This window comes from Peromyscus maniculatus, chromosome 6, assembly GCF_049852395.1.
Source record: "Peromyscus maniculatus bairdii isolate BWxNUB_F1_BW_parent chromosome 6, HU_Pman_BW_mat_3.1, whole genome shotgun sequence".
In the NCBI taxonomy this organism is placed as follows: domain Eukaryota; kingdom Metazoa; phylum Chordata; class Mammalia; order Rodentia; family Cricetidae; genus Peromyscus; species Peromyscus maniculatus.
The window spans coordinates 35765506-35788365 of NC_134857.1; the positions used below are offsets into that span (position 1 = coordinate 35765506).

The following is a 22860-nucleotide window of genomic DNA, read 5'->3' on the forward strand; positions in this document are numbered from 1 at the left end:
TGACCTTCCCTCTTTAACCTGGTGGGAAGAAGACTGATTTACCGGGCTGCGTGGCAGTTGAAGACAGGCCACCTCTTTGAACTGTGCTTAGAGAAACCAGAGATGCCATGTACGCCTCTAGCTGAGGGTGTTTACTTAACCGGTGGGTGGGGATGGATGTGAGAAACAAGATTTAGTAAATTTAGAAAACGATTTTCTCTTTTTTTGTCTTTCAATTGGCTGCTGTGACTTTTCGCCTAAGAGAAGAAATGTATTAATGAGTGAAGAACATATTTTCTAGCAAGGCTTCTGTAAGACTGGGTTCCCAACTGTGTGGCCTCAAACAATAGAAATGAATTCCCTCAAAGTTCTGGAGTCTCTGAGTCTGAAAACAGGGGCTGGAAGAGGCACATGCCTGTGCAGAGTCTAGAGATGACTTTCCTCTGGCTTCTTCCACAGGCATGACTAAATTACCTCCATCTTCTTCAGTCATCTTCCTCTGTCTCCATCTTATCACGTGACTACTTCAGTACCAGGACCTTGTTCGTGCTGTACCAAAGGCTCATCTTCTTCCTGTATGACGTCATCCTAACATGCTATCTATGGCAACTCTTTTTCCTTCCTCCACCCATCCAGGTCCCCCTGCTCATTCCAACCAATGTGTGCTCTTCAAACACCACTGCCAGGCCTTCCAATGGGACAGCACCAAGCCCTAGAACTCTGTTCTCCTTCTCTAGGTCCCTTTCTCTAGGTGAGAAGAGAAATACAGATTGAGAGTTGAGAGTTGAGGACCAAACTCAGGGCCTCACATGTGTGAGGCAAGCACTCTACCATTGAGGTACATCCCCCTCATTGCTACCATTCATATAGGGCTGTAGTACACAGTCCACACACCCGATAGGGCCTAACCTCTCCTTTCATGAAAACTGAGGGAGTGGGAAACTTGTTCCTAGAAAAAATGAAGTGAGTTCACAGCCATCTTGTTCACTGGGTGGCAGCAGGCAGGTCTACCACCCAAACCAGTTCCTCCTCAGTACAGCCTCACTGGAGTTCTCTGCCATGTTCATCCAGGGATGGTGCCTTTAGGGGCACTGCTCAAGTTCCTGAGGGGGAAAAATGCAGACTCACTCATCAGTCCTGGGGAGGCAGGAAAAAAGAATGGTATCATTCATATTCTTAGATCCTGGACGAGGAGGAGGAGGGTCTGGGAAGGAGTCCACAAAAGATCTCCAGGGGGAGTCCTAACAGTAACTCCTTACAGCGAGGCTTTAAGTGGTCTCAGCTGATCCATATTTTTAGAAAATTGTTTTGACTCAGCCTGCTTGACTGTGCTCTCACTGCCAGAAACAGCAAAGCACGCTGGAGATAAACACGCTGCGCAGTCTCTCTCGATGCCTCCCGTGAAGCCCTGCCCGGTACACATCTCACCTGACAGCAGCCTCTGATTGACAGCTGCTGGGTTCTGCCCAGAGGCAGGGCCGTTTCTCCCTGGTGCTGTTGTCCATTCCTGAATGAGCTAGGAATGTCCCATGGAGAACAGCTCCCCTGGAGGAAGCCTAGGCTGAGCCACCTTGCCACATCTGGGAGAAGGCTCTCTGCAATCTTGTGGTGGGGTGCTGGCTAGCCAGCTGGTGTGTCCATGAGGATGTCTGGGTCTTTAGGGTAGCCATGTGTGACTCTAAAACTCTTTAAATATGATGTGGCCTATGCCATCACATCAGCTACTTCTGTCTTTTCTCTGTGATATTGCGACATTACAAATCACGAGCTTTGGACAAAGAGAACCAGTTCATTCTACTTCTGATGCGTTTTGTTGTTATTGTTGCTGCTGCTGTTTTGTTTTGTTTTTTTTCTGTCTGTGACTTTGAGACTGTCATTTAATCTTCCTTCTACTGACACCAAGCAGATATACATATATAATTACGGAAAAGCAAGTGTGGTGTGTCATATACAGGAAGGTACAAGATGAACCCAAAATGTTCCACTGGGGTATCAAATTTAACATTTTGGAAAAAGTATTCTTACATATTAAGAAAAGGTTTTCTGTTGTATAAGATAAAAATTTCCATGGTGATTTTCCATTAGATATAAGAAAAATAAATGGTCCATTCTCTTTTTCTTTAGGAGTATTTTGGTGGCAATTTTTAAAAAGAACCATTAGATCATTTTGAAGATTCCTTTTGGCTCTTGCATTTGGGAATTCAATCCCCAAACTACGAACTCTTAGGAGCTGCACTGTGCACCCCCAAAATTTATGTGTTGTAACTCTAATTCTCAATATCTTAGGCCGGGTCTACATTTAGACCTAAGTCCATAAAACGGTGGCTAAGAGAGTGAAGCCTGTGAGGTGAGACCTAGCTCCGCCACTTTAGTGACACGAGGAATACCATGAGAGGACAAGGCAAGACGGTACCATGGAGACAGGCCTCAGAAGAAACCAACTCCATCTGAACTCTCGTCTCTGACTTCTGGTGTCTAGAATTATAAGAAAGTAAAGCTCTGATGTTGAGGTCATCCAGTCTGTAGTCATTTGTTATAGTCCCCTTAATAGCTACTACTGTGCCCCTCTGCCTGCTAAGTGGCACCAGCTTTTCTGGCCCAGAATGAATGAGCTCTGCAAACACTACTCACCCCCATCTCTGCCATTTGGGGGATGTTTTCCTATACTCCTTTGGCTCCTGACTTGCTCTGTTTGATTGTGTGGACTTCCAGTCTGGGGCCTACTCCCTTTACCACCTAAGTGCGTATTGAAACCCACTTATTCTCTGGTGGACACTGTCCATTCTTTCTGGGTGAAAATGAATGGTTTCCTTTTTCTTTGATGTATGTATATGTTATGTGTGAATATGTATATATGTGAATATATTGATATATATCATGGTTTGACTCTTGAGTCTGTATCTGGTGTTCAGGTTTTTGTCTGTATAAAATTCATATAATTCATATTTAGATCTTTGGGCTATTGATTCTAGGGCTGGAAGATGGCTCAGCAGCTAAGAGCACTGGCTGCTCTTGCAGAGGACCTGAGTTCATTTCCCAGCACCGATGTAGTGGCTCTCAACCATCTGTAACTCCAGTTCCTGGGGATCTGGTGCTCTCTGCTGGCCTTCAAAGGCACCAGGCATGCAGGAAGTGCACATATATGTATGTATGCAAGCAAACATTCATACATATAAAATAAAAAATGTTTTTTAAAGGGTTAGTTCTGGTTGTACTTTCTGCTGGTTTTTCAAGTGAACCATTTACTCATTTTAAGTTTGTTCCTAGTATTATCTGAATATGCCATTTAGGATAATGTTTTTTAAATGATGGGCAGTTTCATTGTGACTGCCTGTCATAGGACTTAAAATACATTTTCTTTGTTTCTCACTGGGGTCTACTTTGGAGAGACACTAATGTGTATATTCTTAATATATGCTTTACATTAAAATGTTTAAAAATCACAAAAGACGGTGGGTGTGTTAGCTAAGAAAAATTCCATTAAAGTTTTAAAAATTGAACCCAATGGAAACAAAATTCTCAAATAACTTTCAAAACTTACTTTGGACTGATTGTGAAACCACAGATGGAAAGTAGAGAGCTCCAGTTATTCCTGACATTTCAGGAGGGAAAGAAAACAGAAAGGAAAATCATTATAGAGGTCCTGAAAGGAATCTCTTCCCAGTTGCTGTCTCTCGGCTATTCCAGATGGCTGTGCTGTGTTTGGTGGAATCGATGGTATTTTTAAAGGACCTGAGGGAAACAGATGGGGCTCTTACTTTCAGAAGTTCCATAGAGTTGGAGCGAGAGAGAGAGAGAGAGAGAGAGAGAGAGAGAGAGAGAGAGAGAGAGAGAGTGTGAATGTTGAAAGTCTTTGATTGTGTTGCCCACCCATGTGCCTTACTGAAGGTGCACATCAGTAAAGTTATGGGATATTCAGATTTTTCTAATATTTCAGTGGTGAAAAGGGTGCTTTATAAATAGAGATGCCGACAATTGTTATGTTTTAAGTTGAAATCTGTTATAGATGTCTTATATAGTTTATGCAGGCATGGATACTATGTAGTAGAGTTTGTTAGCTATTTCTACCTGCTGTGTTTGAGATTTTTTCCCCTGCCCTTAATTCTTTACATGGGGGAGAAAATGGATCTGATCAAGACCTGAGGGCTGTAACATCTTGGCACTTGATCTGTGGGTTCCCATTGGTAGTGAGGAGTGAGGTTTCTTTTCAGGTCCAACGTCATGTCCATCAGGAAACTCAAGCGAGTATCTCAGGGATCTGGCACTCTTAGTTGATTCCTCTACCCACTCCTCTGATGTCCTTAGTGATTTCAGGCTCTTAGGATATCAAGACTGGGGTGAGAGGACATTGGTAAGACACTGTGTGGCATACACAAAGCCCAGGGTTCGGTCACCATCACTAAAATAAAAGATTCTGGAAAGGGAGATGTTTTCCTCTGTGGTGATGTATTGTGTCCCCCAATATATTGTGTACCCTAGTAAAACTTATCTCGGGTCAGAGAACAGAACAGCCACTAGATTAGACATAGAGGCCAGACAGTGGTGGCACATACCCTTAATCCTAGCATTCTGGAGGCAGAGATCCAGACACACCTTTAATCCCAGCACTTGAGATCTCAGATCTTACTTGGGAGAAATACACGCCTTTAATCCCAGGAAGTGATGGCAGGAAGCAGAAAGAATAAGGCATGAGGACCAAGAACTAGAGGCTTTTAAGCTGTTAGGCTTTTAGCAGCAGTTCAACTGAGACCCTCAAGGGTGAGGACTCAGAAGCTTTCAGTCTGAGGATTCGTGGACGCAGGACTGGATGAGGAGCTGTAAAGGTGAGGTTGGCTGTGGCTTGTTCTGCTACTCTGATCTTTCAGAAATCACCCCGATGTCTGGCTCCGTTTTTTTTATTATTATTATTATTAATAAGTCCATTTAGAGATTCATGTCACATTCCACTTGTTGGTCCTCTCCCTGAGTGCCTGCACTGCGAGATGCTCTACCTCCCATGTCCTGTGCAAACATGATGGGCAGCCAGCTGTGGAGCATCTGTTAATGTGCTGTGCAATTGTGTGCATGTCACAACAGCTCTGAGTGGTCCAGCCTTACACACCCTGGCCTTGAGAGTAATCCTGAGGCTCAAGGCATTGACAGGCCTAAGATAGATCTTGTCACACCCTCGATCCTCAGATTCCAAAGCTAACTGCCCTCCCTGTATCCTAAGCCTTCAGCTCAGGATCTCTTTGAGGTAAAATCTGGTCATGTTCCTTCTTCACTCATCCTTAGATAATAAGTAATGAAATAATGCTTATTGCAGCCACACAAGGTTCAATCCGGGTCTTCTTCTTTGTAGTTCGTATTCCTGCTTCTCTTTTCTTCCCAGGGAACATGATTACTCAAATCCTACTGGTTCCCAGACCAGCCAGCCTTTCCCAGAGGGCACAGGGTCCAGGAGTCCTCTGTGTATTATCAAGATAAGATACTTTGCATTTTTTTTCTTAGAATGGAAGCTTCTAGGTCTTATGTATTTCCATTCAAACAGGACAACTCCTAAATCTGCCCCGGTTCTTGCAGGAGGCAGTGTGACAAGGACCTGTTCTCCAGTTACAGTCTGTGCACCGACTGGCCCGTAATCCCACCACTGAGGTTCCTGGTGTCAGTTCTCCCAGGGATCCTGGGAAGATTCACCAGGAGTGCTTCAGACACCAGTGAGCGAGGCTGTTTCCCACGCTCAGAGGAGGGGCCCTGGTGAAGGGGACTGAACTGGTTGTTTGTTGGGAATCAAAGCAAAGATCTGGATGCTTATCAGGCTGGGAGGGGGCTGGGGATAGCATTCTGTTCCCTGATGCTGAGCTGTGCTGTCTGGGAGACCAGATACATGGTGTTATCTGCCCTTGGATCCCAGTATTTTGCAAACTTGTCCTATAAGACAACGCACCCTGAAGGTAATGCACTTCCCTTTCATATAACACTGTGTACACATACAAATCATTGTTCACAGCGCAGGGTTGCTTCCACTTTCCCAGACTGTCATGAGATGGGAGCTATATGCCTCATGCTGTGTTTTATCTAGCTCTCACAGTGACTCTGTAGGAGGCACTGGTATACCCATTTTATGAAGAGCTCAAGTTTAAGACTTGCCCAGCTCGTATCTAGTAAGCAGCAGACCAAATATTTGAATATAAGGTTTTTTGGCTCCAAAGCCTTTGTCCTGACAGTTTTCCACTGGAAAAGTTTTCTGAGGCTGGGCACCTACTGAAGGGAGTTGTTGGAACAAAATCTGCATTTTCCAAGCAAGGAGAGAATGAGCCCAGAGTCTGGAGTGTACGTAAGAATTCAGCTTTTGTTTTTTGTTTGGTTTCTGAAAGGGTATTGTTAAAGCCTACCCTGTTTTTCTTGTTTGTTTGTTTGTTTTAAACTTGTATGCCCAATCGTGATGGTTGAGATTTTTTTTAATCATTTTAAGAATAATTCATTTTGCACAAAGCAACAGGGACTCTTAAGGGAGAATATTTGTACTTAAAAGTGAGCAGCCCTTCTGGGCTCTGCTCTTATTCTGGGCTTTCTGAAGTGTCTCGGGAGGCTCCCATTGATATTTCTGGGTCAGAGAGCCAAAGCAAGCTATTTCTATTTTAGTTTGCAGGATAGTTGTTGGAGAAATGTGAAAAGGTTAGAAGTGTCCTTGCTTGAGATCTGTGCATCAGTCACTTTCACCAGTTGATGGGTCCCAGTTCCGGTGCCTTCTGGGTCAAAGGTTAGAAGATAGTGTATGGTAATGACAAACTTTTTCATACTGCGAGAGGGAGGGGTATGAGAGATGACAAGAAATACATTAGTTGAGGCTTGATACCTACTGTAACAAATACTCCTACGCCATACCAACCCCCCCCCCCCCAACACACACACAAAAGTATGGATTTCCAGATCCATTGAGAAAAGGGAAAATGGCCACTGGGCCAGGAAGGTGATGCGTTTGCCTGAGAGCTGTCACACGCACGTGGTGGGACATCATCATCTGAAACAACTTTTTTTTTTTTTTTTTTTTTTGTATCAGCCATCGCCTGGGACCCTAGGAAGAGAAAAGCTGACAAGCCACTCATGGCTGAAATTAGCTTGTGAGGGCTAAGAAGGCATTCTGGTGCCTAACATACTGTGTCTGTCTTGTGTATCTTCTGTCACATGAGCTGGAAAAGGAAAAGAAATGAGGATTGACAGACCATTTTGAAAAACATTTTAAGAAAACCCAGAGTTGTCCGCAGGATGATTAAACCAAGAGTCTGCCTGTGATTCCATAAACTACATTGTCAGTGCAGAAATGACCGTGTGTTACTTTGTATCGCAGTGCTGAGCTGTTACTTGTGATGACAGAGCCTGTGCTTACCGGGATGTCTGCAGGATGATTAAACGAAGTGATTCCATAAACTACATTGTCAGTGCAGAAATGACGGTGTGTTACTTTGTATCGCTGTGCTGAGCTGTTACTTATGAGGACAGAGCCAGTTGCTTACTGGGATGTCTGCAGGTGCACTGTCTGGATAGAGACTCTATGTCCTAGAACTCACACTGGGGTCACTGGGATCCAACAAAGCAGGGATTGACAGGTTTCGGAGGGCCTGTCCCTTGTCTTTGATTGTAAGCAGCTGGCTGGCTCAGGCTTCCAGGGCTATTACATATGTGGATGTGGAAGGTGGGTCAGAGAGCACTTGGCTCTTTGGGGATCTCTGGAAGATAGAGGTTGAAAGTGCTTGCTCAATACTCAGAATGCTGGATGTGTATCCTGGAAACACTGCAGCACATTTAGAAAATACGGGCCTACTTTGATAAGCTTTTTTTTTAATTAAATAGAGGCAATTATATGTCTCATGTTATTTGTTAATTATGAGCCGTTACATAATTTCCCAAGGCTTCTGAAAGTGGCCAAATAATAATACTACAGTGACAATATTTAACAAATATTATGAATGAGCCCATTGAATGAAAGTCATCACATATACAGGAGATATAATACAGAAATAACTGTGATACAATGTACAATCTCAAATAAACCTTCATGTATGCAGGAGCTCCTGGGAGGGGTGAATCACATAGCTCACTGTTGTGTGCCTGGAGAGGCTGAATGCTGACATTTCTAGACCTAAACAGCAGGTAATTCCATGATGACGTTTGAGCATTAACCTAAGAAGCGGAAATGTAACTGGCCTGGCAGAAATGAAGATAATCCAAAAAGACATTTGTGTCTCTCAGTTTTAGCATTTGACTGTTGAAACCACAGACCCTGAAGAAATGGGAATTTCTCCAGGAGTCTGATACTGGGAGAAGCTAGAGGAGGAGGAGGGACTTTTCTCCCAGAAAGAGATCGTCTCTAACAGCTTGTCACATCACCTCACAGGATGAGACTGAAGCCCAGATAATGGCCGATCAATGGTGGATGTGACCACAACTTGACCATGGCCACTTACATGTGCCTGCGCTAAGCCCTCTGAATATAGTTCAGCCTCACTTCAGGACCCAGAACACGGTTTCCTGCAGCCTAGCCAACCCTCCTTGCTACACAATATATAGTGTGCTTTTAGCTACATTTTTGGGATCTGAAGAGTTAAAATACTGAAGCTGGTTGGTGCTTCCTCTCTGTGGCTGTTTATTCAGCTATATTTTGTAAGGAGTCCTTATCTGGTGTGGAAATGGAGAGTATCTCCTACACAAATTGGCATATGGAGACTTCGAGATGGAAGCTTGCCAACCCATTCCAAGGGAAAGTCCAGATAGCTGGCTATAAGATTGAGCAGCCTTCATGAGAACAGTAAGGAAAACACTTTCCCTCAGTGCTTGCCACAGAAAGGGAGATAAAGGGACTGGAGGATGGATGAAAGTATCCAAAAAACATAAAAGATGAATTGATGGGAAAGAGGCGTGTGTGACCACTGTTGGGGCGAGGGGTGGGAAAAGTCACACTATTCAAAAAAAAAAAATGGTGGAAAAAAAACAATGGTTCAATGGTCATGGAAAAGAAGTGAGATCACATAAAAACTTTCAAGAGTAGCTTGGAAAAAAAAATAAGGCTTTATGAGTTTAACATGAGGACTCAGTCCTTCCCACCTGGGGAGAGTCATTGGCAATGGCTGACTAGAGGTTTGTTCTGTCTTCTTGGCAGGAGCTGGATTGTTATGTTAATACTCTGCTGGCCAAGTATTCAGTGCTGAGTTTGAATAGAAAGAGTTTTACTGAAGGGAAAATCACAGCCCTGGGTCTGTTCTTGAACCTCTGAACTCTTCAGCGTTTAGGCTTCACATTCAAATCCTAAGAAATAATTAATATTATGGCAGATAGCACTGGCCTTTTGTGGACACTAAAAGGAACTGCTAGAAAGCCCCCTGTAGTATGTGTGCAGATATGAAGTATCCATGCTGAGGATCTCACTGAGCTAAAGGATAGACTTTTAAAATCTTCATTATTTTAAGTTATTTTTTTTATTCTATGTGAATGACTGTTTTGGCTACATGTGTGTATGATGCCCATAGAGGCCAGAAGAGGGTATTAGATCCCCTGGAACTGGAGTTGCACATGGTTGTGGACCACCAGGTAGGTGCTGGGAACCAAAACCAGGTCCTTTGCAAGAGCACCAGGGCATTTGCCCATGGAACCATCTTCGCAGCCAGGAAAGTCAGATTCCCGCTGACATTAGCCAGCACCTCTCTGGAGTGTCTGCCTCTTTGCACTTATCAGACAGAGGTCTTTTTTTTCCCAGAAAGATCAGTCCTCTGATGTGGCTCTTGTGGTATTTTAATTGTTCTTGAACCGAATGAGCCTCAAGCCCTCGGTAGTCAGGATGGAAGGTCTCATCACCAACATATTTTTTAAATGAATGCGTTAAATTGAAGGAGTATTGAGTCGCCTAGTTTCTTTATTCTTTTTTAGGAGGCAACATCTCTCTACCATCTGCAAAATGACCTTATTCGTGATGCCTTGCTCTCAGCCCCATTGCCCCCAGCTGATTGCAGTAATGAGGATAGGTGGGAAGGAAAGATTCATCTAATTTATAATTTGCAACTTACTCATGACCTCTTTAAAGTCGCAGAATCTCCAGAACTGCAAAAATAGCTTCTTTCTTAATCCCATGTGAGCCTGTCTCTCACACCTCCCCAGCATCTCACCTCCGGGAGCACACCCTTACAGCTGCCGCCCCTCTGCATCTCACCTCCAGGAGCACACCCCTTATGGCTGCCTCCCCTCCTCATAGCACCCCTCCTCACTTTCCCTCCTGACTGCACAGGTTTTTTTTAAAAGCATGTGATAATGTGGCTTTTTCGTGATTTTTTTTCTTTTGATGCAGTGGCAAAGGATGGTAACAAGGTCTATAAATGTAATAAAGAAGATCTCTGTAAATAAAGTTTGTAAGCTAGAGGTTCTGTGGAGCCATTTATTCCTGATGAGCAAATTAAGCAAGCAGAACTATGAGAACCTGTTGGGTCCACTAAGAGCACTTGAGCAAATTCTTCAACTTCTGTGACCTCCATCTCAGCATACAGTAGAATGCCCACAAAGATTCTGAGTCGTGGGCTTCCAGATTGTGCTTTGGTTGAACATTTGTGCATCACGGACTGAGGTTTGGCAGGGCCACAACAGGATGATGGCAGGTCCTTTCCTTTCAAAAGATGTTCTCACTTTCACCTTTAATTACTTTTATCTTACAATGTGGTACATTCAGTGGAGACCATAAAATGATAGTTAACTCTCATCTACACCTTAAGGGCAGTTGGTTGACATTTGAAGCATCCACTCAGAAACCCATACTCCTAGAGAGGTTAATTAGCATGTTAAATTCCCTAGCCTGAGAGGATGCTACAGAAATGGTTAAAGGCTAACCATTCTGATAGATATAGATATATCACTATCTACCCTTGCCCTAGAGCTTTAAAAATTAGCTTAAACCTTATTCAAGGTGATATTTAATTGCATAATATTTGAGCAGTATGAGAGAATAGAAAAGATTCATATCACGTATCCTGTATGAGTTAGGCCTAGACCAGCCATGGATTTGACCACACTAGGTAACTACAACAGGAAGTCTCTGGATTTGAAGTTTTGCAGGTCTGCTGGAAGGTCTAGGAAAGTGAAGGTTGGAGAAGCTGACATGAGAAATTCCAGAAACCAGAGGTCCAGGGATCAAAAGAACCTGATGTCCAACCACGTTCTTCGGGTGATATGGAGGGGATGCCTGGAAGGCCCTCCCCAGATCTCAAGTCTGCTGTCTGTGAAAGGTGTGCATGTGATTGTAGCTGACAGTGGCAAATCCCAGGTTATCCCTGTCTCACCTTCTGAGTTCCACACAGAAGCCACTGACACACCGTGATACAAAGCTCTGGCTAGCAGGGTAGTTTAAAAACTAGATTTTAGAGTTAGAGTTCCTACCCTTACCTGAGAAAGAAGACTGAAGAGCAGGGATGACTTGAATTATAGCAAAGCAATACCAGGCCCTGTGTATGAGTCTGGTAAGCCCTGCACCCTTTTGAATTTTGTCTGTGGTAATATTGTGTTCCCCAAAATACTGTGCACTTATCTGAAAATCTTATCTGAAGTCAGGGAACAGAACAACCACAAGATATAGAGGCCAGAAAATGGTGGCACATGCCTTTAATCCTAGCATTCCAGAGGCAGAGATCCGTCTGGATATCTGTGAGTTCAAAGCCACACTGGAAACAGCCAGGCATGATAACAAGAGCCTTTAATCTCAGTGCCAACCATAGAGACCTGGAAGTCTGTATAGACAGGCAGTGATGAGGAAGTCATGTGGCTGGGCTTAGAGCTAATGAGAAGGCAGGACGCAGAAAGGTATATAAGGTGTGAGGACCAGGAACTAGAGCCTGGGTTAAGCTTTTAGGCTTCTAGCAGCAGTTCAGCTGAGATTCATTCTGGATGAGGACTCAGAAACTTCCAGTCTGAGGAAACAGGACCAGCTGAGGAACTGGCAAGGTGAGGTGGCTGTGGCTGGTTCTGTCCTCTGACCTTCCAGCATTCACCCCAATACCTGGCTCTGAGTTTGTTTTTATTAATAAGATCTTTTAAGATTCGTGCTACATTTGTCCTTAGGTCTGGAGCAGAGCTCTCCAGTGGAGTTTTCTAAAGCGATGAAAAAGGTCAATATTTGCACTGTGCAGTGTGGCAACTACTTACCACCCCACCCTTCTGTAAGGGGACTGGCAAAGGTAACGCTATTCTAAAGAGGCACTTGTGGTTCTCAAATTATCAGACCATGGAAACAACAGACCCCAGAGAAATGGGAATTTCCCCCAGGAATCCGATGCAGGCAGGCAGAAATGGCCCCACCAGAGGAGGAACTTGTCTTCCGGAAAGAGATGCCACACGGTTCTAACAACTTATCCTACCACCTCAGAGGATAAGACCGAAGCCTGGAGAGTGAGGAGACAATAGCAGGCAGGACCCACACCTTGACCAGGACCCCTTAGATGTACACATCCACAGCCCACTATTTAGAATTCAGTCTTTCCTCAGGACTCCTAAGATGGGAGCGAGGCCCTGGGTCTCTCTCCCTCTCTCAGTGTGACTACATTGAATAAATCTCACAATTCTTCTTTCCACTAATAATTTGGGATCTTTTAATTGGTTTGTTGTGAACAGGTGGCTAGCCCTGGCTTGAGACACAGGTTATAGTGCTCAGATTCGATAACATTTCCACCTGAATAGGAGCTAAGTGTCAGCTGATAGGACCTGAAGTTTTCTGAGTCTTCCATCTGACACTGGCTGTGTTTGTTACACATTGAAGTAATAATGTGACTACTTGGTGGAGTTGCCAGCATCCTTTACTGTGAAGCTGACCTGATTTCCTGACTGTTCTTGGTTCTGCTAACACAGACATTCACTGATCATCAGTGTTCACCTACAGACCCTAAAATGTGCGGCCACCAGTTAGTCCAAAGTGCTATGCACATGTCTTCTAGAAATGTTTCTCAACATCTTCAGCATCTACAGTATCCTTCCTGTGAGCAGACATTAGCAGATGACAAAACACAGTCTGTGTAAATATTAATGTAAGAATTCACATGAGCTAGTGATCTCCACAGAACAACTAATTTTTAAATGTGAACACGTCTTTGTGGTTGCTTTCTAAAATTCATGCACAGGGCTGGAATGTAGCTTAGTGATAAAATGTTTGCCCAGAGTTGACACACACACAATGTGAGTTTCCTGTGTATAAAATTATTGCTAATTTACATGGCTGGGTCTATTTTTAAGGGTTTCACAAAGACAGTCCTGGATTTTGCAAAGGAACTGATTCCCAAGTGTTTTGTTCTTTAGGGAACTGCTGATCTCTATACACACACAGGAAGATGCATATGTAACTAAGCATGGGTCAGCTCCTTCTGTTCAGGGCCCAAATCCAGCTAGCTACAGCAGAACCAAGAAGGCACTTTTGGAACTTCATGATTAGTAAATTAGAATATTTCTTGCCAAATTAGACAAGGAAAGCTATACATGGCTTACATGGTACCTTTTTTTTTTTTTAAATTGGCACTTGAACAAATTCTATCCCCCAAATTTTCGTATTTGTTATCCTTTAAAAATTACTAACATAATCTCAAAAATGGGTGTTACCTATTCAGAACTAAGTCTCGTATAATGCTCTTACATTGATTGTTAAATATGGATGGGATTCAATTTGCACAAACTTTGACATCCTCAGTTAATTATCTCTTTACCTAATGGTGGGGAAAACTAGCTCAGAAAAATCTTCGCCAATGAGAAAAGCCTAAGGAAGCTGACCAGTGGTCACGTGCCTGGTCAGCAAAACCTTGCCTTACTGCTTTGCGGGTGGTGTCCCAGCCAGCACATGGCTCCCATTACTGCACTGTAGACAGGTCATCCTGCAGTCAGTCAGTGATTTGCACTGAGGATCCTGAACTCCCAGATCAGACCCTCTGATCACTTTTTTCTGTAGACCAAGGGACAGGTTGAGGGGAGAGGTACCAGGGCAGGAAACGAGTGTCACTTTGGGGGACTCTCTTGGTGGTTGAGCACTGTGTTTGGAGAGGTCATGGCCAGTTCTGCCCGGGATGGCTGTTAGAGAAACATGATTTTACCCAGTGCTACTCACCGGGTGTAGAGCAGGATAAAGTCTGGGTGGAGAGACCACAGAAAGGACTCCGTGTGTCAGTGCCGAAGGCCTCCTGTGGCCGCATTTCTCATCCATGTTTTGTACTGAAGGGTGTTCCCATGTGGGGCTGCTTACCTGGTGACCGATAACTGATGTTCTCACCCATCAGATGGAGGCAACAGTGGGTGCTACTGCCATATTTGTGTTATGAGTGATAATAATGCTCACTGATTGGTGTGGCCATATCCTACTTTCAGATTAGCTTACAGAATCTAGCGGTATGCTTTTGAATCTTTTTCAGGATCTCGTAAAAAAACAAAACAAAAACCATATGCAAAATTAAAAACTCGTGGAAAGCAGCACCACCTGGTACCACAATAACTGTTTTATATGAAAATAAAACCACTTTCTTCTATCTAATTCTCAAACATTTTGGTTTTACATGTATGTAAAGAGGATTTAGACTTCCATATATCTGCCTTCTAGAATATTCCTGAGCTGTGTGGATGCTGAGTGAGGTCTCAGCAGGGCAGGAGCAGACAGTACAGTTCACAGGCTCAAAGGATGAGCTGCCATGGTTCTTAATGTTTCTTTAACTCCTGGTAAAATGTCACAACATTGCAACAGTCTGTGTTGATTCTTATATTGGAAACAGAAACTCCAGTGAATTATGAAGTATAACTTAATAACATTGCTTGCTCTGGAATTAGTTCTCCATGGGATTAATGGGATTGGTTGGCTTTTTGCAAGTGTGATTAAGAGCGTCTGGATTTTACTTCCTTAGCAGGATTCCCAAGGTTTTGAGTACATTTAGAAGGCAAAGTTGGAACCAAACTGAATTGTTACTGTTTTTACTATTATTTTAAGCAGACTTGATATTGTTCTTGGAATCTAACTGACTTGAGATGGCTTAAAGGAATTTAACGTGGTGTTTCAAAGAGCAGGCACCATGGCCTTGCCCTGTTCTAAACTTTGACTGTAAAGCCTTCTTGTGTTACCTCTTCACAGGCTTGTTGATTGGCGCTGGCTGTGCTCTCTACCCCTTGGGCTGGGACAGCGAGGAAGTCCGGCAGACTTGTGGCTACGTCTCTGGCCAGTTTGACTTGGGTAAGTTCTTGTCATCGTTTCTAGGAAAAGGGGCTTCTCTACTGCTTCCTGGAAGGAAGACAGTGTGGGACTGCATTCGGTTAGCCATGTGTGAGGGTGTGTGTGTGTGTATGTGTGTGTGTGTGTGTGTGTGTGTGTGTGTGTGTGTGTGTGTGTGTGTACACACATAGGTACATTTATCCATTTGTCTAGTGGGGAGTCATTGATACCCTGCTGTTTGCCAGCACTATGATTTGTATTGCAGATTCAAAGAAAAAATGACACTGCACTCAAGAGCCTTTATAGTCTCTGATTAATTTGTTCAAAATCATACATTTATTACTCATTATACATGCTGAAAACATCTCCGGGGACTTCACAGGCAAACAAAACAATCAAGGAAATTGCCAGGAGGGCAGAGCAGGTTCTCTCCGGGTGTGGAGCACATTGTGAGGGGGAGAACAGAGCGGCAGCAGGGCGCTGAGCACTGTCATGTGTGGGATTACCAGCAGTAGGGTGCTGAGCACTGTCATGTGTGGTATTACCAGCAGTAGGGTGCTGAGCACTGTCATGTGTGGGATTACCAGCAGTAGGGAAGCTCCAGGCAGGCAAGAGCAGGGGGAACGGGAGGGACGAGAAAGTTCATCAGAGAATCCAGCTGCAGAAGCAGCAAGCGAGAGGCCACTCCTCAGATGTGATGAAGTGCTTGAGATCCCGATTCTGGATGTGCACAAAGGGCCCTTTATGGCTCTGCTTGTCTGTGTGCTAAATGAAAAGGTTCAGCTGATTTCTTCCTGTAGCTAAGGGCATCATTCTACCCGCTCTGCAGCCGCCGTGATTTCTAACGGTGTGCATACTACGTGGTATTCAAGATTTTGATTTGTGGTACCTGGGGACTGTCTTACTTGGTCAGTAAACTTACACTGATTTAATCATCCCCTTATTTCTCCTCAGTTGAGAAAATAACTAAGTTTACTACACTTCCTATTGCTTTAAGGTGTGTTCTAATGAAGTGTTTGATAAATATGTGTTGTCTCTGATGAATTCTTTTTCTTGGAGTATTTTTTCTGGAATAGGTGTTAATAGACCATTAAGATACTACTGTATGGGACGGGACATATTTCTTCTCATCCCCACTGGGTTCATGACTCAGACCCCTAACGAAAAGGTAGATTAATGAGGAAAAAGCATGCAAATGTATCTAAAATGAGTTTTACTAGACATAAGGGTCTTCATAAAAAGATAAAGACATTGTATAGATGCTAAAGCCATGGCTTCCTGTCCAGGTTTAATGAGGAATTAGGCAGTCATGGAGAGCTGTGATTGGACAGGGCGGGGTGGGGTGTGAGCCGGTAGTAATAGCAATGACATCTGTGGCCTCCCTCACTGTGTCCCTGGGTTGGAGAGGCATAGATACCTTTCAGGTGCAGACACTTGTCGATCTTATGCCCTACTTGGAGGGAGTACACAGTCTTCCTAGGTTTCGTGACCCTGCCCCTGCCTCAGGGCCAAAAAAGGCTCAGAGTATCTTCTCCTGCTTCTGTGGTTCTCCCCAAGTCCAAGATGCCATATTTGGAACAGCTGTGCAGCTGTGCCTGCCCAAGGCAGCCAATCTGCTTCCTCTGCCGTGTGTACTGGGGGCCTTAGCCTCTGCTAGGAGGGTCGTCCTCGGCAAGTGTAATTTACTGTCTTAAACATCTGCTGCTCACAGAAGACAGTCAATTCCAAGAAGAAAAGTTCTGAGAGACCCGGCCTCAAGGTTTTTATTATATTCTAAATCAGTTTTTTTTAATATTTATGCAATTGTAATGCTGATGGCTAGATTTTGTTTTTTGTTTTTCCTGTTCATATCCTGAGCTACATTGCAAAACACTGTTTAATGAAAATCAAAGGATAAGGAGAAAAGCAAACAAAATTGAGAACCTTAAAACGAAGGGTTTCTGTTACTGGGTGACAATCACCTTTTCTCTTCAGGAGGACACTGGGTCTCTCTAAAGAACACAGTGTGCTAATTTGCATGAATAAAGCAGGCCGCTCCCTGTTTCTCTTCTCCCCTCTTCCAGTACAAGCTTGCCTGAGTTTGGATTACTTTTGTAGTTACCATTATGCAGAAAAAAGAGAAAAATGCTGGCACCAACTGGACTCCTCACAGCTTCTTCACTTTTTGCTTTAAGTGCAGACTGTGTCCAGAGGAGACATTTTAATATGTCCTTTGGCTTTTCTGTTCCCTGGCGTTTGAAGCATTCTTAGCTGTTCACCACAGGCTCCAACTTGACTGGAACCCTGTCCTCAGCTGACCCGTGGCTGTGATGCAATGTTGAGTTAATTAGCAAAGTATGTAACATGTACGGGACTCAGATCTTATAGTTGAGGTTTCTTTGCTGGGCCCCAGTGTTCTTTGTCTTTTCAACACTGTTCATCATAAAATAGAATGTTGAATTAAAACAGGTCTCTTTATTGTTTCTTTTTTATTTGCTATAGTCTTTAAGATTTTTTTTTTTACTTTGTGTATATAAATGTTTTACCTTCATGCATGTCTGTGAACCATGTGTCTGCAGTGCCCTCAAAGGCCTGAAGAGGACATCAGATCCCCTGGAACTGGAGTTAGAGATGGCTGTGAGCGGTCACGTGGGTGCTGGGAACCGAACTCAGGTCCTCTGGAAGAGCAGCCAGTGCTCTTAACCTCTGAGCCACCTCTCCAGCCATGTCATTTATTTTTATGTTATTAAAACCACATTAGCAATTCAAAGGACTAGTGTAATTTAATTTCTGCCCCCTCATTTTTTATGTTTCTCTTAGATCTGATGATGAGAGGGAAAGAAATTGACACCATCTAAAGATTAAAGTGGGATCTAGATTCCCCGCGTAAATAATTTTTGCTTATTGTACTGTTTTTCCAGGTTCTATTTTTGGGGGACTCTGTCATTTTTTCTTTCACTTACTTCCCTTAGGAAATTGTCACTTTCCCTCGGAACAAGGGTGCAAATGGCACTTGGTGCTTTAGTGAAGTCACAGACTGTGGCGCTAACTTGACAAGATTCCTAGGACAGTGTAGATGAGCCCAGAATGAGTTCATGGGTGACCCTGTCTTTGGGGAACACTCCGGGTCCCACATTCAGTGTTCATGCTGAGTGCCACACTCACCCCCTGCTTCTGTCACTAATGAGGACCTGAGCTTATGTCTATATCCTCTAGAAGGAGACAATGTGTGGGCACAGCTCCCTCCCAAAAGATAGTGGGGCTTGGGACTCACCAGGCCCTTTACAGGGGCCAGGGAGACTACTATATCAGCAAGAAATAAAGCAAGTCACTATTTACTGCCCTTCAGGAACTTAAAACTAGCAAGAGAGACAAATATTAAAAAACATAATATGCCCCTGCAATGGTCAGTTCTAACTGTCAACTTGACACACTCTAGAATCCCCTAGAAAGAGAGTCTCAGTGAGTGTCTAGATTAGGTTGGCCTGTGGGCAAATTATCTTGATTAAATTAATTGAGGTGGGAAGACCTGCCTACACTGTGTGGCACTATTCCTAGTCAGGGTATTCTTAACAGTATGAGATTAGAGAAAGAAAGCTGGGTATTGGCATGAAAGAATTCGTTGTCCTTTTTCCCAATTATAGATGCAAAGTGACCAACCCCCTCAGGCTCCTGCCACTGACTTCTTTGCTATGATGGACTGTAACCCAGAACTGTGAGCTAAAATCAAGCCTTTATCACACCAACAGGAAATGAAATTAAGACATCTGACGCATGTTAGACAGGAAAAGTGTGGCTGTTACGTGGACATAGTGGTCGCCTGGCTGCTACTGTTCTACTCCAGCTGGTGAGATTAGGGCAGAGATTAGCAAGCATTTCTGTCAAGATCCAGATAGTAATGTTTTCAACATGGCAAATTATATGTCTCTGTCACAATTATTCAACTGGAACTTGGAAGATTACAGACAGGTGGCAATATTCCAGTTAGAATTTATTCACAAAAGTGGACAATTGGGCTATCATTAGATGATGTCTGACCCCAGCCAAATAAGACCCATAGTGTGCTAGAAAACTGTGCCTTTCAGGTGTGCTCGTTCACTGATCTTGGCAGCCTCCCCACAGTGGTCATGCTCTGGGGACAGCGGAAGACTTCTAACTGCATTTAGTTACCCTACCATGCTGTGTAAATGCCGTGCCTTGTGGAGGAACGTCAACGTCAGGTGTCAGGCACTACAGCTCCATCTTGCCCCGCACCAGCCCTCACACTGGCATGCGATAAGGCTTCAACCCATTCAGGAGCCAGTGGCAGTGGAAACGTTCCTAGAGATTACTGAGGAAAGGCTCATAGGCCTATCGGAGAGGAACCAAAAATATGCTGTCCTTCCCTTGACAGCCCCCCTCTCACGATCCAGAACAGAGTCAGCAGCAGAAAGGAGCAGAGGTGGACAACGGAGCCAGCCTAGGATCCGTCACCTCTGAAGGTGCTTTCCCTTGGACCTCCAGATGTCACTCACACACAGAAGTTCATCTCCTTGCTGGACACTGTGCGCTTCCCTTTGCTCACTAGTGGCTCAAAGCAGCCTTATGTTATGACCTACTGAAGTAGTGTGAATATAATTAGACTCCATAAGCTCATAGGGAATGACACTCTTGGGAAGTTTCGCTTTGTTGAAGTAGGTATGGCCTTGTTGAAGGAAGTGTGTCAATGTGTGTGTGTGGGGGGGGGGGGATTGAGGTCTCTTTTGCTTAAGCTTCGCTCAGTGTTACATACCATTTCCTGTGGCCTGCAAGGTGTAGGACCCTCAGCTACTTCTCCCGTACCATGTCTGCCTTCATACCGCCATGTCCTACCATGCTGATAATGGACTGAACCTCTGAAACTGTAAACCAGCCACCCCAATGAAATGTTTTCCTTTCTAAGAGTTGCTGTGGTCATAGTGTCTCTCCACAGCAATAGAAACCCTAAGATACCAACTAATTAACAAGACCACATGACCTTCCCTGGGGATGTTGTGGGTGGGCTGTAGGGAGATGAAGGGAATGGCCAGAAAGGAGCCTTCTTTATGTTTAGTTTTTCTGTTTGAGCAGGTTTTAATCCCAAGTATAAACCATGGATGCAAGATACAAAGTAACTTCATTAGATTAGAGGTTACAAGGACCGCCCCCCCCCCCCAAAGCATTTGAATTGGCTCAGACAATGTATGTAATAGGCAGGAATGAACTTCATAGAAAGTTTACATTGTGGCTGTAATGCAGTGTGGGAAAGATCTAGTATAGACAGCTCTGCTTCTTAGGCAAAAAAAAGGTTATTTGTTGATGTCGGTGGCTTTTTTGTTCTGTGCCTACATTTTTTTCCTATCACCTATTTATCAGGCATTTTCATTTTAAAAACAGAGCTCTGAACCAGTTTTGCAATAGTAGCTGCCTGGACAAATCAGAACGTTACAGTGCTGACCACTGGATGACGCTGATTTATGAGGAAGAAAGAAGCATTTATAAATGTACTCATTTAAAAACAGAATTAAGAGTCCCAACAGGCTGGGCAATGAGTGTATAAATCTCCACCAATCTTACATCTACCTTGACAGTAGTTATCAACCTTTCATGTATGAATCAGAAGTAGTCTGAGGCTGGAGAGATGACTCAGTAGTTAAGAGCCGTGACTGCTCTTCCAGAAGTTCTGAGTTCAATTCCCAGCCACCACGTGGTGGCTCACAATCATCTGTAATGGGATCTGAATTCCTCTTTGGCATGCAGGCAGACAGAACACTCATACTTTTCAAAAAAATACATAAATAAATGAATCAGAAGTGGTCTTGTTGAGAAAGTTAGATGTTTGGTCCCCATACCTCAGAAATTAGTATTTTCTCAGTGTTTTTTTTATGTATATGAGTGTTTTGACTACATATTTGTGTGTGTACTGCATGTGTGCCTCATACCCACAGTTGTCAGAAGAGAGTGTCAGATCCCCTGAAACTGGAGTTATAGACCATGGGGCATTGTGTGGGTACTGGGAACCAATCCGACTCTTCTGCAAGAACAGTGCTCTGAACTGTCAGTCATTTCTGAGCCCCCTCTCACTGGTATTTTAAATACTGGTCATTTATGTAAATTAGGATGCTTTTATATTTAGATTGCAAAAGGCTGATTTAAATGAACTATAACCAAGAGGACAATCCAGACAATAAGGCCAGAGCAAAGGCACAAACTTAAATGGGCCTGGTCTCAGAGATCCAGGCCCGGGTCGGTGTTTGGCTGCAGCCGTCCTACAGATGCTTCTTCTCATCTACCATGCACAGGTTGACTTCATCCTGAAACTCATTGTCCTCATGGTCAGAGATGTGTTTGGTACCTGGAGCTCTGAGCATCCTAGCTCACCTCAAATGACAAAGACAAGCTGTTCCCCAGTAATGCAATAGCTCGATCTCGCGCTACCCCCCCCCCCCCTCTCTCTCTCTCTCTCTCTCTCTCTCTCTCTCTCTCTCTCTCTCTCTCCCTCTCCCTCCCCCTCCCCCCCCTCCCTCCCTCCCTCTCCATTGAGCTGGGCCAGCCTGGCTGCACATCTACCCCCGAGCAGGTGACCACTGATGGAGATAGTCTATCTGAACTGGCTTCTTAGAGAGAAGGTGTAAGTTGTCAAGGACAATAAGAGGAGAAAAGTCACCGTTGTCTTCCTTGGTCAGGCACCAGAGTTTTCCCAGTGTAGCCTGTGGTTGTGACAAGGATCAACAGTAGTTCATGCTGTGTTTAACAGTCGTGACTGTCCCTTTATTTGTTGAAACAGCAAAAGTGTAAGTGATGGGAACAACCCAGAGCACAGCAGAGCATCTGATGTTTAAGGAAAGCCTGGTAGAAATTTGCCATGTGGATTAGGAGAATAAGGCCTTTTTATTTGTTCATTTGTTTTTATTTATTTTACATCCCGACTGCAGTTTCCCCTCCCTCCCCTCCTCCCTGTCCCTTCTACCCATCTTCCCTCTGCCTCTCCCCTCCTCCCCCCACTCCTCTGTTTCTGGTCAGAAGGGGGCAGGCTTCCCATGGGTATTGACAAAGCATGGCATATCAAGTTGCAGGAAGACTAAGCCCCTCCCCTTGTATTAAGGCTTGGCAAGGCGACCCAGTATGAGGAGTAAAAGTAGGGTTCCACAAGCCAGCAAAAGAGTCAGAGACTGTTAGGAGTCCCACAAGAGGACCAAGCTACACAACTGTCACATGTATGCAGAGGGCCCAGATCAGTCCCATGCCAGCCAGCTCTTTGGTTGTCGGTTCAGTCTCTGTGAGCTCCTATGAGCCCAGATCAGTTGATTCTGTGAGTTTTCTTGTGGTGTCTTTGACCCCTCTGGCTCCTACAATCCTTCCTCCCTCTCTTCAGCAGAATTCCCTGATCTCAGCCGAATGTTTGGTTGTGGGTCTCTGCATCTGTTTTGACCATTTGCTGGTTGAAGCCTCTCTGATGACTATTGGATTGGCACCAATCTATGACTATAGCAGAATATCACTAGGCATCACCACATTGACAGTTTTTTTCCTCCAGTCGTGTTAGGTCTCTGTGTCATTGAACCTCTGGGTCCTGGCACTCCAGGCAGTGCCAGGGCTGGGCTCACTCTCATGGCATGGGTCTCAGGCCAGACCAGTCATTAGCTGGTCACTCCCACAATCTCTGTGCTACCCTTACTCCAGCACATTCCATAGGCAGGACAGACTGTAGGTGGAAATTT

The 22860-nt window shown here is 44.2% G+C and overlaps 1 protein-coding gene across 1 annotated transcript in view; it reads left to right on the forward strand.

The window, feature by feature from the left end:
* Lhfpl6 (LHFPL tetraspan subfamily member 6) overlaps window positions 1–22860 on the forward strand; it is a 203919-nt gene that overhangs the window by 158297 nt on the left and 22762 nt on the right. The window contains exon 3 of the mRNA XM_006977584.4: window positions 15086–15184. Within this exon, the coding sequence (XP_006977646.1) occupies window positions 15086–15184 (99 nt within the window). The remainder of the gene's footprint in view (window positions 1–15085; window positions 15185–22860) is intronic.